The sequence below is a fragment of the Littorina saxatilis genome, linkage group LG14 (assembly GCF_037325665.1).
Source record: "Littorina saxatilis isolate snail1 linkage group LG14, US_GU_Lsax_2.0, whole genome shotgun sequence".
NCBI classification, from domain to species: domain Eukaryota; kingdom Metazoa; phylum Mollusca; class Gastropoda; order Littorinimorpha; family Littorinidae; genus Littorina; species Littorina saxatilis.
The window spans coordinates 36,115,127-36,130,126 of NC_090258.1; the positions used below are offsets into that span (position 1 = coordinate 36,115,127).

General features: G+C 43.9%; 1 protein-coding gene across 1 annotated transcript; it reads right to left on the reverse strand.

Annotated features, from left to right (window-relative positions):
* Window positions 1-31: 31 nt before the first annotated feature.
* Window positions 32-14,118, reverse strand: LOC138946591 (solute carrier family 49 member 4 homolog). Its single transcript, XM_070318037.1, has 11 exons — window positions 13,469-14,118; window positions 11,974-12,064; window positions 11,206-11,369; window positions 9,331-9,397; window positions 9,023-9,048; window positions 7,668-7,797; window positions 5,423-5,531; window positions 4,921-4,988; window positions 4,403-4,521; window positions 3,635-3,817; window positions 32-2,485 (listed from the first exon to the last, which is right to left on the reverse strand). The coding sequence occupies exons 1-11, from the start codon at window positions 13,992-13,994 to the stop codon at window positions 2,346-2,348; spliced, it is 1,623 nt and encodes a 540-aa protein (XP_070174138.1). The 5' UTR covers window positions 13,995-14,118; the 3' UTR covers window positions 32-2,345.
* Between the last annotated feature and the right edge of the window lie 882 nt (window positions 14,119-15,000).

Here is a 15,000-nt window from a genome sequence, read left to right on the forward strand (position 1 = left end):
ATTTAAGAAAAAAGTAAGTTTTGTTCTGGCATCATCTGTTTACAGCAGGGACAACCGTCGCGATATAACCTTCGTGATTGAAAACGACGTTAAACACCAAATAAAGAAAAGAAAGAAAGCAGGGACAATGAGATCCGCAGATTCCGTGTGACCGCTTCCGAGCATGATATCTTCGTCACCGAAGGATTGGAACAGCGCTATCTGGTTGAGAAAGTGATAATTCATCCGTTGTACAACTGTAAGTGTAGCATGCCTTGTTTGGTGTCGTGCGTCGTCTGGAAGATATATAAAAAAACCCACGAAAGACAAATACAGTGACGACACTATTCAATTTATTTTGAAACTACTGGTATATCTGTCATTAAACACATGGCGAGATTCCTCAAAATGGTTCTTGACGATCACACAGAAAACCATTTGAAACTAAAGCCTAGTCTAAGATCTAAAATAAAAGAAATTAACAAGTACATGGCGGCGGGATTCATTGAAATGGTTCACTTACTAACAGACCTACAAATAACAGAAATTCGAAACTACATTTCTAAAATGGTTGATTTACACAAACATACAGTGCCGCCTCAACTTTCACGAAAAGCCGGATATGACGTCATCAAAGACATTTATCAAAAAATGAAAAAAACGTATGGGGATATCAATCCCAGGAACTCTCATGTCAAATTTCATAAAGATCGGTCCAGTAGTTTGGTCTGAATCGCTCTACACGCACGCACACACACACACACAAACATACGAATAACACTATCTTTCAACTCCACCATTGTCCGGGTATGTTTGTGTGTACATGTGAAGCAAATCAATAGTCAGTCTCAATTTCTGTTGTTAAACCTTGTCAATGTTTTGTGTAATGTTCATGTGTAATATGTGATACATATTATGAAACCAAAAAAAGATGATTAAAAAAAAAAGAGGGAAAGTGAGAAACAAATAACACCATCGTTAAAGTACAGGGATGTCCAGAATATGTCATAAACGTGGTCATTTCAGAGCGGTCACTGGAAAACGACATCGCGCTGATCAAGCTGGAAAGACCCCTTGACCTTGGCCCAACGGTCGAGATAATTGACCTCAACACGGACGAGTCTTGTCCGGTCAATGACCAGTCCTGTCAGGTGGCCGGCTGGGGCGCCCTCAAGACAGGTAGGTTCTTCATTCCTACTCTCATGTATGTTGTCTTTGTTTTGATTTATTAATTACGCCTCGATTTTTGTGCAATTTAGTAACATTTTACCCAATCACAAGACGCATTAACCTTGTTGGTGTTAGTTTCTGTTTGATGTCAGACGAGCTTGCTTGCAAATTTACTCTGGTCTATTTGGACTCAAATTAATCAGTCACTTGTGACCTTACGTATACGCCATTTTCTCTCATCTGAAACGTGGTTTTGAATACGTCGCTCTTTCTGGCCAAAAAAGAGTAAATATAATTCCCGCTTATCAGAATGTTGTATGAACATGGTTCGGGATTTGACAATCACGTTGAACCGCTTCGGGATTTGACAATCACGTTATCAGGTGAGTGCGTGGGTGATGCTAGGCAACGTCGTAAAAATGTATGTTGTAGAGATCCGAAAAAGGATGCTTTTACGTTTCCCTTATAAAACGGAATACATCTTATATCTGACACAATAATATAAACATAAACTTATATCAACACAATATCTATTTTGCAACAATACCATCTAGGTAAACCATATACCGTTGTTTACAAAATGGGAACATTTGAAAATCTCATTGGAAGTACTTTTATCACAGCATTCGACTTTAGTGCAAAAATGCAGACACCTTTTCCCCTGAGTTAAATTAGTTCAGTTCAGTTCGTCCACAATTGGTGAGGGGGGCACACGAAACAAAGTAACTACAACTGCTTTCCGGAATTATTCTACTTTTGTAAAGTGTATTTCACCATGGACGAGAACGGGGAGGTCCATGTCTTGTACGAGCCAAATAGGCCCATCCACATGTTGGAAAGGTCAAGGTCATGTTTAGGGGTCAGATAATTTACTCTGAGTGTCGGAAAGATCACGGTGACAGGTCATGGACGTCAATCTGTAGGCTGTGAAGGTGAGGGGTCAGATACGCCACTCTGCGCATTTGAAGGTCAGAGTTATATGACGCGCCACTGACGTCAATCTGTTGGTCGGGAAGGTCAGTGTCAAAAGGACCAGTCAATGGCATCAGTCATCATGTTTTGAAGATCAAGGTCGAGACAATGGGTCAGCAACATCGATCGTCATGTTATAAAGGTCAAGGTAATGGTGAAGGGTCAGGGATGTCGACCAGCATATTGAAACCAAGAAGACGGTAAGCACGTTGGCAGGGTCAAGGTCATGTCGAGGGGTCAGGGACGTCAATCTCCATGTTGGCGGTGTCGATGTCGATGCGGGCGTAGTGTTCCCTCAACATGAGCAGCAGCGGCAGCGCGGCCAGCACCGTGCCCAGCAACATCCAGTTCATCCACGCCACACCTATCACGACAGTTACCACACATATCTACACTGGTCACCACAGATATGCCCCTATATTACGCTGCTGTTTATGTTAACTGATGAATAAGAGCTCACTCGCGTTGAAGGTAAGCACACACACAATTTCACACATGCATGTATATGTTCGCAAGCATGCTCGAACGCACGAGCGCACGCACGCACACACACGCATGCACGCACATACGCACATTCAAAAATTCACACACACACACACACACACACACACACACACACACATACGCACACGCACGCACACACACAGACACACACACACACATACACACACACACACACACACACACACACACACACACACACACACACACACACACACACAATCAATAGAAGGTTCATATTTCTTTCGACATAAAGAAGGAATATGACCAGCTATTGTGTTTTCAGCGTAGCAATAGGGCCCGATATTTAGACGAGACAAGTATAATGCCGACGAGTCGAAGACGAGTAGCATTATACTTGTTCGATTCTAAATATCGGACCCTATTGCTACGATGAAAACACAATAGCATTTATATATAGCTATTCTGACATTAAATTCTGTGTTAAAATCATGTTTTAGAATCAGAGGTGCACAATAACGTGCTATGGCAGATACAGTTAGTCGCATTGAAATCACAAACTGACGACTAAATTGTGAAAAAAAAGAAAGTGGATCACACGGGTTCACGATGGCTCAGGGGTTAGATAAACTACGAAATCTGGTGTGTGGTTTACGCGAGCTAAATAGCAATTCAAACGAATTGTTTCATTTAATGCTTTTAAATGCTATTGCAAGTGTGTTCCATAAGGTTTGAACTGCTTTTTTTATTGGAAGATTTAAATCGTTGTGTAAACCATTTGAGACAGACTGGGGCTTTAACAGAATGGCACCGTGAGTCAAGAAGAAGAATAAATGAAGAGGCCGATAGAGCTAGCTTCACATACACCAATATACACGAGGGTCTACCCCTACCAATGATCTAACGAACAAAGGGACTTGAAAAGGCTACAAATGCATGCGACATTTGCTAAAAGGGTAACTGCGGAACCAATCTCCTGGCACCTGAGAGAGCATTGACATGAACAAGCAACTTTTAACCTTTCTTCTTTTAAATTTTTAATTCAACCTACCTATGCCGGGGACGAAGAGAAGAGCGAAGAAGACGACGCCGACGATGTTGTTGAGGGCAGTAAGGACCCCTGTGGTGACCCCTTCAGCCACCGGGTAGGTCACCTCGCACGCCGCCTCGTAAAACAGCGGTATACCCCCGTTCACAAACACCCCCGTCAGGATACTTGAGGCGTACACGCTGACTGCACAGAGGATAAAACAATTCTAAGTTTTAAATATGTACACTGAACTGTATTCTTGACAACTCTCAGCCCGCTCCGTAAAACAGCGGTAAAACACATGCACCGCTTCGTAAAACAGAGGCCTACCCCCCCCCCCCCCCCCAGCATTTGAAGTGTTATTCTTAAGAATAAGTCACACTGATATTGTTAATTCCAATTTTAACTTTGTCTTGTTTATTTTTAGCTTGATAAACAAAAAGGGTCCCAGCCTCATCGTTATAACATTTAGATGGTCACCTAGAATCAGTCCTGATTGGTCAAAAAGCCATATGGTGCACTGGAATGGTAATATAAAGCCTTATAGCCCAGAATGAAGTGAATGTTATCTATAATTAAACGTACCATATATGAACCTAATCATGCTTGTTTTTCGACTCTTGATGTTAAAAGTAAACAGAAGGTCTGTTTCGGAATACATTAGGTTGTTAAAGCAAAACTGCGTTTCTCATATAGGTATACTACTATGCTCCTGAACGCTCACTAATTGTACAAAAAGTAAAAACGGATGCATAAGAACAAACAAGAAATGAAAATATAGGACTGTACCGAGGTCAAAGTGTATGTACTGGAGTACCAGCAGACAGAACCAGACCAGCGCGCCGGCCGCCCCCACAAAGAGCAGGAGTAGCAACAGCTTCAGTCTCCTCATGAACAGGTCCGCCACCCTGTACACACACACACACACACACACACACACACACACACACACACGCACGGACGCACACACACACACACACACACACACACACACACACACACACACACACACACACACATGCTCAGTATTCAAGAACACGCTGCTGAGTTAACGCAACATAGATACGTAAACATTCTACTAAAAACTCACTGCTACGACTATCTTAGGCACATTCTTAGATCAGTAAAAGCAACATATCTTTATTTTCTTCTGTCGTGTTTCTTGTTTGTCCACTCTAAAGGCTGTCAGGTCGAGGTTCTTGTGAACGTATTGTTTTGATTCGACCTAAACGTTCAAGAAATGTAACCTTTCTTGTTTTTTTTGATGATTGTAGAATAAGTGAGTTGGCAAAATATAGAAGCGTTACCTTGAAGCCATGAGACTGGCCACACAGCCCCCGATGGTGGAGTAGAACCCTAGCCACCCCGCTGTGGTCTGCAACAAACACACCAAACAAGCTTCTGGACATGTTCTTGTCTAAGGAGTCTTTCAGTCTCCATGCCTTCTAAAACACTGAGAATAAAGTGGCCAAGAAACGTTATGCTGATTGAATCGACCCCAGCGTAGACCTGATCTTATTTATAGTTATGATATAAACGCACGAATATTTATCTTATTTCAAGAGGTATGTCTCTTGGTGTGTTTGTTTGCCAAAACATCAATATGAATCCATTGGGAACGTGTGAGGCTGATGTTTTGCCTTGACGCTCATTTTATTCTGAAAAATATTCATGCACGAGTATATATGCATATTTTTTTTATCTGAGGTTGCCTTGCCTATTGCAAAGACTGTGACATCTGTCGCAAAAGTACTAATCGCCATGCCAGCCATGACACACTAGCAGGTGAAGCAAGACCTTGACACTGACCTGTGAGATACCTGTAGGGTTCAGATCGATGTCCATGATGCCACCAAAAGCCCCGTATGTCCCTACAGGCACGCTGTATGCCACAGCTATAATCCAGAAACGTCTGTTTCTATAGAGTACATGGGAAAAAAGGTAACGGTCAATATGAGCGTTCCTAAACGACAATTCTGATAAATCAGCTTCATATTTTAAAACAAAGTTTTTATTAAGGTTTAATAATCATTCTGGTTTTAAATTGTTTGCTCGAGTTCAAATAGGAAAGGGATATGAGCGCTCTAACTACAGGCAGAAGTGAGAGAGGCAAAGCATAGATTTCTTCAAGAAAGCCCATGGAGAGAGCTGTGTAGAACTAGTCTCCTTGCACCTTGTGTCAGCAACAGGCGTTGCTTGAGCACGTGATCTTCGTGCTTTGCATTGGTGGCAACATTAATGAATGATGTGTTTGGTAGGAAGTGTTGAAGTGAAGTTTCAAACCTCCCACAAAAACTCAAAACGAGCATGTATTAAATCCTACAGAAAACGTGAGGATCACTTCAATGCTAAGTTATTCTGTCAGGTGAGGTTCACTTCAATGCTAATTATTCTGTCAGGTGAGGTTCACTTCAATGCTAGTTATTCTGTCAGGTGAGGTTCACTTCAATGCTAGTTATTCTGTCAGGTGAGGTTCACTTCAATGCTAGTTATTCTGTCAGGTGAGGTTCACTTCAATGCTAGTTATTCTGTCAGGTGAGGTTCACTTCAATGCTAGTTATTCTGTCAGGTGAGGTTCACTTCAATGCTAGTTATTCTGTCAGGTGAGGTTCACTTCAATGCTAGTTATTCTGTCAGGTGAGGTTCACTTCAATGCTAGTTATTCTGTCAGGTGAGGTTCACTTCAATGCTAGTTATTCTGTCAGGTGAGGTTCACTTCAATGCTAGTTATTCTGTCAGGTGAGGTTCACTTCAATGCTAGTTATTCTGTCAGGTGAGGTTCACTTCAATGCTAGTTATTCTGTCAGGTGAGGTTCACTTCAATGCTAGTTATTCTGTCAGGTGAGGTTCACTTCAATGCTAGTTATTCTGTCAGGTGAGGTTCACTTCAATGCTAGTTATTCTGTCAGGTGAGGGTCACTTCAATGCTAGTTATTCTGTCAGGTGAGGGTCACTTCAATGCTAGTTATTCTGTCAGGTGAGGTTCACTTCAATGCTAGTTATTCTGTCAGGTGAGGTTCACTTCAATGCTAGTTATTCTGTCAGGTGAGGGTCACTTCAATGCTAGTTATTCTGTCAGGTGAGGTTCACTTCAATGCTAGTTATTCTGTCAGGTGAGGTTCACTTCAATGCTAGTTATTCTGTCAGGTGAGGTTCACTTCAATGCTAGTTATTCTGTCAGGTGAGGTTCACTTCAATGCTAGTTATTCTGTCAGGTGAGGTTCACTTCAATGCTAGTTATTCTGTCAGGTGAAGTTCACTTCAATGCTAGTTATTCTGTCAGGTGAGGTTCACTTCAATGCTAGTTATTCTGTCAGGTGAGGGTCACTTCAATGCTAGTTATTCTGTCAGGTGAGGTTCACTTCAATGCTAGTTATTCTGTCAGGTGAGGTTCACTTCAATGCTAGTTATTCTGTCAGGTGAGGGTCACTTCAATGCTAGTTATTCTGTCAGGTGAGGGTCACTTCAATGCTAGTTATTCTGTCAGGTGAGGTTCACTTCAATGCTAGTTATTCTGTCAGGTGAGGTTCACTTCAATGCTAGTTATTCTGTCAGGTGAGGGTCACTTCAATGCTAGTTATTCTGTCAGGTGAGGGTCACTTCAATGCTAGTTATTCTGTCAGGTGAGGTTCACTTCAATGCTAGTTATTCTGTCAGGTGAGGTTCACTTCAATGCTAGTTATTCTGTCAGGTGAGGTTCACTTCAATGCTAGTTATTCTGTCAGGTGAGGGTCACTTCAATGCTAGTTATTCTGTCAGGTGAGGGTCACTTCAATGCTAGTTATTCTGTCAGGTGAGGTTCACTTCAATGCTAGTTATTCTGTCAGGTGAGGGTCACTTCAATGCTAGTTATTCTGTCAGGTGAGGTTCACTTCAATGCTAAGTTATTCTGTCAGGTGCATGCCGGGAAATTAGTTCCGCATAACTCTCACAGTCTTTTTCTCGTTGCAAATGTCATCTATATGTAGAGCGCTTACGTCCCTTTGTATGTAGACCATGGAGAGCTTTTTTTCGTAAACACCAAACAAATAAAAACTACTGATACAAAACTTACTTTAGCAGTGCGCGCACACCTTTGCCAAATTCTGTACGCGGCAGGGAGGCGGTACGACTTGGGGGCCGCGGTGGCTTAGCGGGAAAGTACACCAAGATCAGTAGCAAGAGAAATCCTGCCAACCCTGCCTCTGTAAACACACATGAAAAAGTAAACACACATGCACGCACTCAAACACACACACGCACGCAAACATCCAGATACAATCACGCCCTCCCGCCAATACGACCGTCCGCCCACTAAAACGCACCCCCACCCTCCCCCCCCCCCCCCCCCCACACACCGCCCACTCACACAGACCATCCGACCCCCCCCCCCCCCACAGACACCCCCATCTCCCACACACACATACTCGTACGCACGCACGCACTCACACACACACACGCACACATACACACACACATACACACACTCACACGCACGCACGCACGCACGCACGCACGCACGCACGCATGCACACACATACACACAAACACACTCACACAAACACTCTCTCACACACACACACACACACACACACACACACATACATACACACATACACACAAACACACATATATACACACATACACACACACACACACACACACACACACACACACACACACACACACACACACACACACACACACACACACGCACGCGTACGAACAGTGACTTCTTAATTCATGCGCATTCAATACGCGCGTGACATGAATTTGTAGGCTTACTCTCTCGATGGTGTGTCATTTAATTGTCTCCAAGCTGTCACACTGCGGAGATAAAATGTTGGTAATGGTTTTAGTTAATATATATAATGTCAGTTAATGTGTTGAAGGTGGTAACTTTACGTGGTACGTTTAAGCCGGTGTGCTGCAAATGACGATGATTCGTTAATTGTACGAGTATTAGTGCCATGTCAATGATGTCAGAGTATTTTCTTCATGTGTGCAGTATGTCTTTGTGTGCCAATTGAAAAATGCGCAGTAATGACTGGCACATACCGTAGTATAACAAGCGTTGGATGGCATCTCTTTGGTCGCTCAAATCGAAAGAACCTGTACATAAACGATGACAAATTGAACTCGTAAGTTTGTTTTATGATCCTCTTTCTCTGTGCACAAAAGCACACAACAAACAAGCACACACAAATACACATAAACGCACACACACACAAACACACATGTATACACCAACACACATACATACACACACACACACACACACACACACACACACACACAGACACACACACAAATACAGACATACACACACACACACACACATACACATACACACACACTGACACACACACACACACACACACACACACACACACACACACACACACACACACACACGTGTCTCTTCCTTACCCGTCAGGTTGGTGAAATTGGATTCCCTGAAAAACACGAAGACGTTATACTACTCACAACAAGACTACAAGACGTTCACAATGTTCAATCACTAACACAGAGAGTGATATAAGTATTAGACGTATGAGAACGCTGAGATCCAAAGTTTAATTATCTTATAAGAGGAGAGCATTAAATCGAAAGTAAGCGTAAGAGAGAGAGAGAGAGAGAGAGAGAGAGAGAGAGAGAGAGAGAGGGAGGGAGGGCTGACAGACAGACAGACAGATTGTCAGACAGACAGACAGAGACACACAAGCAAACAAACTTACGAGTTCAGAGAAATGTTCCATGATCCGGTCTCAGTTGTGTTAGGCAGCGCGGGCACAAGTAACGGTCCTGTACAGAATGCATGCAGATATAAACAATGTTTGCCTTGGTGGATCAGATATAACCATGCGTGGCACAGTGAGCATTGACAGACGGAACACAACCTTCATTTTGTTATCATTGTGGACCCAGTGATGGTCACTAGAATAAGTCTAATGGCCCTAACTCTAACCCTAAACCCTAACCCTAACCCTAACCCTAACCCTAAACCCTAATCCTAACCCTAACCATAACCCTAATCCACCACGGGGATTAAACCCTTTCATAAGAAAAGCCATAAAGGCATCACGTTTGACTAAGACCAATTGATGTCATTGAATAAAAATTAGAACAAGTCGCGTAAGGCGAAATAACATCATTTTAGTCAAGCTGTCGAACTCACAGAATGAAACTGCTTTTTTTCACCAAGACCACATACTCGTAGTTTCGTCAGTCCACCGCTCGTGGCAAAGGCAGTGAAATCGACAAGCCATGCAGAATTATAGTGCGGTAGTGGTCGCGCTGAGCAGGATAACACGCTTTTCTGTATGTCTATTCTTTTTAGCTTACTGAGTTTGTTTTTAATCCAAACATATCATATCTATATGTTTTTGGAATCAGGGACCAACAAGGAATAAGATGAAATTGTTTTTAAATCGATTTCGGAAATTTAATCATTTTAATCATAATTTTTATATTTTTTTAATTTTAAGAGCTTGTTTTTAATGTGAATATAGCATATTTATATGTTTTTGGCCCTGAATCTCTACTATCTTCTAAAACGTTCCTAAGGAAGAGAGATAACTCAAATCAAAGTTATTTTTCAGCAAACTGAGTATGTTGATGGTAATACTTTTACACTGTCTGATTCTTATAGAATATATAGAGTCGAAGTGAGAAACAAAATGCTAGTAATAACATAAGACCAAAACATTATTTGGCAAACGAGTCCGTACCACGGAACCACACACACCAATAAAACAAACTGCTACCGCCCAACGAAACATCCAAATATCGGAGCACGTAAAATGAAATTGAACAAAAGCATGGCGGCTGCCAAACCAAAACACTGATCTAAAAATATAGATCAGTGAACCAAAAAGGGGAAAGGGAAGTAACCTGCGGGAATTCCCGCACACGTCAGTGGGTTTCGTCCCCTGGTTTCGTCCCCTGGCTCGGTTTGTCCTTTAAAAGCTAATATCTTCCGTTTGACTACCGTTAGGAATGTAATTTTTTGTCATACAAAAAACAAAGCCTATTCCTAACAATTTCACAAAATTTGAGCTTAATATTGAACCAGAGATACAAGTCTCACCCGACAAACACCGACCGACTGACAGCCCGCCCGCCCGCCTTAAACAAACAAACAAACAAACAAACAAACAGGCAGAGCAAATCCAGTAAGCCCCCCATTATTCTAATGGCGGCTTAATAAAGCGACGGTTACTCACAGACAAGCGCGACATATAACGACACATTAAGAAGTCAGTCACACGGCAAAGACAGGGATCTTCATCTTCATCTTCATCCGTGTATCGATTGTTCCGCTGCTTTTTTGTGCATGCCGGATATTTTCGTGTTTCTGTAATCAACCAAACCATGCGCGACTGACAGGGAATTGAACTCTCAACCTTCCGCATAGGCAGGCCGATGTGTTATCCACCAGGCCACTGCGGCCGTCCCTCATACTGAAAATACAGCTGGATGGCTGCCAGCAGGGGTGTCTGAAAACGGCCCAGCTTTTCATGTTGACCAGGCTGTCAGTGTCATCCCGTGCGAGGGGCAAGGAGAACAAGATCGTAAAAGCTACGGAAAGAAGAACTGACGACAGTACGTACCGACGATGAAAGACGCACTGACACCAACGTAGGAGAAGATGGAGGCGATGGCGGTGGCCGTGGCTCGTTCGTTGGGACAGAACCAGGTGGCCGCAATGAGGGACACCCCACTGAACGGCACAGACCCTCCCACACCTATCAGGATCTGCCCTATGTTGATACACCTGTGTCACGAACAGTAAGCCATTTTGGCAAGGCAAGGTAAGGCAATATATATTTTTTAAACTAAGGTTACATTAATTTGAGAACAAAAAGTACCATAACATTTTTGTTTAAGTAATAATGATTAATGGGTCACAGCACTTCGTAATCAATAACCAGAACTATGTCAAACACGATTAATAACCAATCAAATCTACTCACAAATGTGTTAACAGGACAGGATTTTATTAAAGATGTAACAAAATGATTGGAGAATGTTCTGGTGAGTTTGATAATTATTGAACTGTAATCTACTTTCAATGTGCCACCAATGATGGCAAATCAATGTATAAACGGAAACGGCTTCCTTACGCAAACTCTTCCCGAGTCCAAAACTCAATTCTTCAACAAATGTTTCAGCACTGGCGGTGACCTCTATTCTAGCATGCAAACCTCGTTGGAATGTTGACATTCAAATCTGTGCAACTTTCCGGTACAGAGTTGATTAAGAATTGCAGTCTGTACAGATTACCCAATAACACGTTTTCACCAAGAATGATTGAACATTTAAATACTAATTTTGATTAAGTTATTCACATTATCAGATACACCAACATACGCACATACCATGTGGCAGTATTAGGGTCTGTGGAGACACACCGAAGGCTGAAACCTACAGCCAGAGAGAACGCAGAAAAGACCATGGCTATCCTCAGACCTGCACAGACAGACAGACAGACACACACACACACACACACACACACACACACACACACACACACACACACACACACATACACACACACATACACGCACGCACGCACGCACGCACGCACGCACACACGCACGGACGCACGCACATACACATACACACACACACACGCACAGACAGACAGACACACACAAATACACAAACACACACACACACACACACACACACACACACACAAACACACACACACACACACACACACACAAACACACACGCACACACACATACACACACACACACACACACACACACACACACACACACACACACACACACACACACACACACACACACACACATTATTTGCAGGCACACTTCTCTTGAAAATAGTTGGGCTCACCATGATGCATCTCAGATCTTTGACATGAGAAAACAGTGCACCATCCCTTCACTTTGTCTCATACCAAAAATCAACACCCTGACTGTTTTCTGTGGTGAATTGAGAGTTGTTTTTAATGAATGACATTTTGTAAGCGAAATCAATTCAACAATTAAAATGCCACTGCGCACAGAGGGCACACAGGCTGCATGTTCGTTTTTGGGATGTGACCAAGTGGAGGGATGGTCTCATCCCATGTAAAAGCCATGCCAGATTAGAGACAGCGAGCTTAAAGGATGTCCGACATCGACTTCGCGAAGACTTCAAGAGGTCTCTTTACCCCCAAAAATCAATGTTAAAACTTCGCGCATCCAGCTTTGTTAAGTAGATTTCGCGAAGTCAACTTCGCCCATCTAAGGGCAGGCTTAAAGTTTCGTGCATTCAGCTCTGTGAAGTAGTTTCCGGGAAGTCGACTTCACCCATCTAAGGGCAGGCTTAAAGCTTCGTGCATTCAGCTCTGTGAAGTAGTTTCCGGGAAGTCGACTTCACCCATCTAAGGGCAGGCTTAAAGCTTCGTGCATTCAGCTCTGTGAAGTAGTTTCCGGGAAGTCGACTTCACCCATCTAAGGGCAGGCTTAAAGCTTCGTGCATTCAGCTCTGTGAAGTAGTTTCCGGGAAGTCGACTTCACCCATCTAAGGGCAGGCTTAAAGCTTCGTGCATTCAGCTCTGTGAAGTAGTTTCCGGGAAGTCGACTTCACCCATCTAAGGGCAGGCTTAAAGTTTCGTGCATTCAGCTCTGTGAAGTAGTTTCCGGGAAGTCGACTTCACCCATCTAAGGGCAGGCTTAAAGCTTCGTGCATTCAGCTCTGTGAAGTAGTTTCCGGGAAGTCGACTTCACCCATCTAAGGGCAGGCTTAAAGCTTCGTGCATTCAGCTCTGTGAAGTAGTTTCCGGGAAGTCGACTTCGCCCAATTAATATAAGGCTAAGCAATTTTGCACGGGAAGGAGTGTAGTTTAAAAGCCCACTGACCCTTGACGTCCATGAGCCATGTGACGGGCACCATGACGAGGATGTAGGCCAGGTTTCCCCACAGGGGCTGCAGGGCCACGCTGGCGTCGCTCCAACCAAACACGGCCTTGGCGGACTGCGTGATGGGCCCCCACGTGGCCCATCCCCCGCCCTGGATGGCCGCCGCCAGCGAGAACACGCCCAGCACGTACCAGCGACGGGCGTACGACGCGGTGTCTTTGGGCTCCAGCAGCGGCGTACTTTCCCACAGGTCGCCCCCCTGCGGCCCGGACACCTCCACGTTGGAGTCGAAATGAGAAGTGGGGGCGTGTGGGGTTGGCTGAGGGACGTCATATCGGGGTGGTTTTGTGACGTCATATGGCGATGTTTTTTTGACGTCATTGTGGTGCGAGGTGACGTCGTGGTTAGAGTTAGAGATAAGGTGGTGATCGAGGTCGTTGCGGCTCTGCACGGTGAGATTGTTGACGTCACAACGAATTGCACCGGCACCGGGTTGATGATGATGAGGTATTTGTGATGACGTCATATCGTCAATAGCAGTATAAAGTCTCTAAATCAAAGTAAGTCGCTGGATACTCCAAAGAATCCTGCTTTCCCCTTCAATTGGTGATTCTTTGCATATTTGCCTCCGCTGTTGAGTTAGCCACTTGTTATTTTAGTGGGTCGTCCAACCATGTTTCATACTACAGATCTGAAAATAATTAAAAATATAAACAGTAAGTAGGGTATGTGTGTGTGTGTGCTTGCGTGTGTGTGTGTGTGTGTGTGTGTGTGTGGGTATGTGTGTGAGTGTGTGTGTGTGTGTGTGTTTGTGTGTATGTGAGAGTGTGTTTGTGTGTGTTTGTGTGTACGTGCGTGGGTGCGTGCGTGCGTGCATGTGTGTACGCGTGTGTGCCAGTGAGTGCGTGCGTGCGTGCGAGCATGCGTTTGTGCGTGCGTGCGTGCGTGCGTGAGTGCTGTGCGAGCGAGCGTGCGTAAGTGCGAGCCTGCGTAAGTGCGAGCGTGCGTAAGTGCGAGCGAGCGTTAATGTGCGTGTGCGTGTGCGTGTTCGTGTTCGTGTTCGTGTGCGTGTGCGTGTGTGTGTGTGTGTGTGTGTGTGTGTGTGTGTGTGTGTGTGTGTGTGTGTGTGTGAATACGTGTTTGTTAATGTGGGTGTGGGTGTGTGCGTGTGTGTGTGTGTGTGTGTGTGTGTGCGTGCGTGTGTGTGTGTGTGTGTGTGTGTGTGTGTGTGTGTGTGTATGTACGTATAAGTGTATGTGTGATTGTGTACGTGTGTATATGTCACAGGACAAACGAGTATCCAGGACAATCCAGAATTGTCCTAGGACAATCGCGGATCCTTGTTTTTCCTAGGAGAAACAAGGCTCCCTGTTCTTCCTGGAAAATATCAAGTACAAATGCAGATCCTCATTCTTCCTAGCGGCCAGTAGAAACTGAGATCTGGTACAATCCAAGATTGTCCTAGTGCAAACTGGAATCTTACAGAGGGAAAACACTAGAACAATAAATCAATGGTTTAATAATCGACAAAA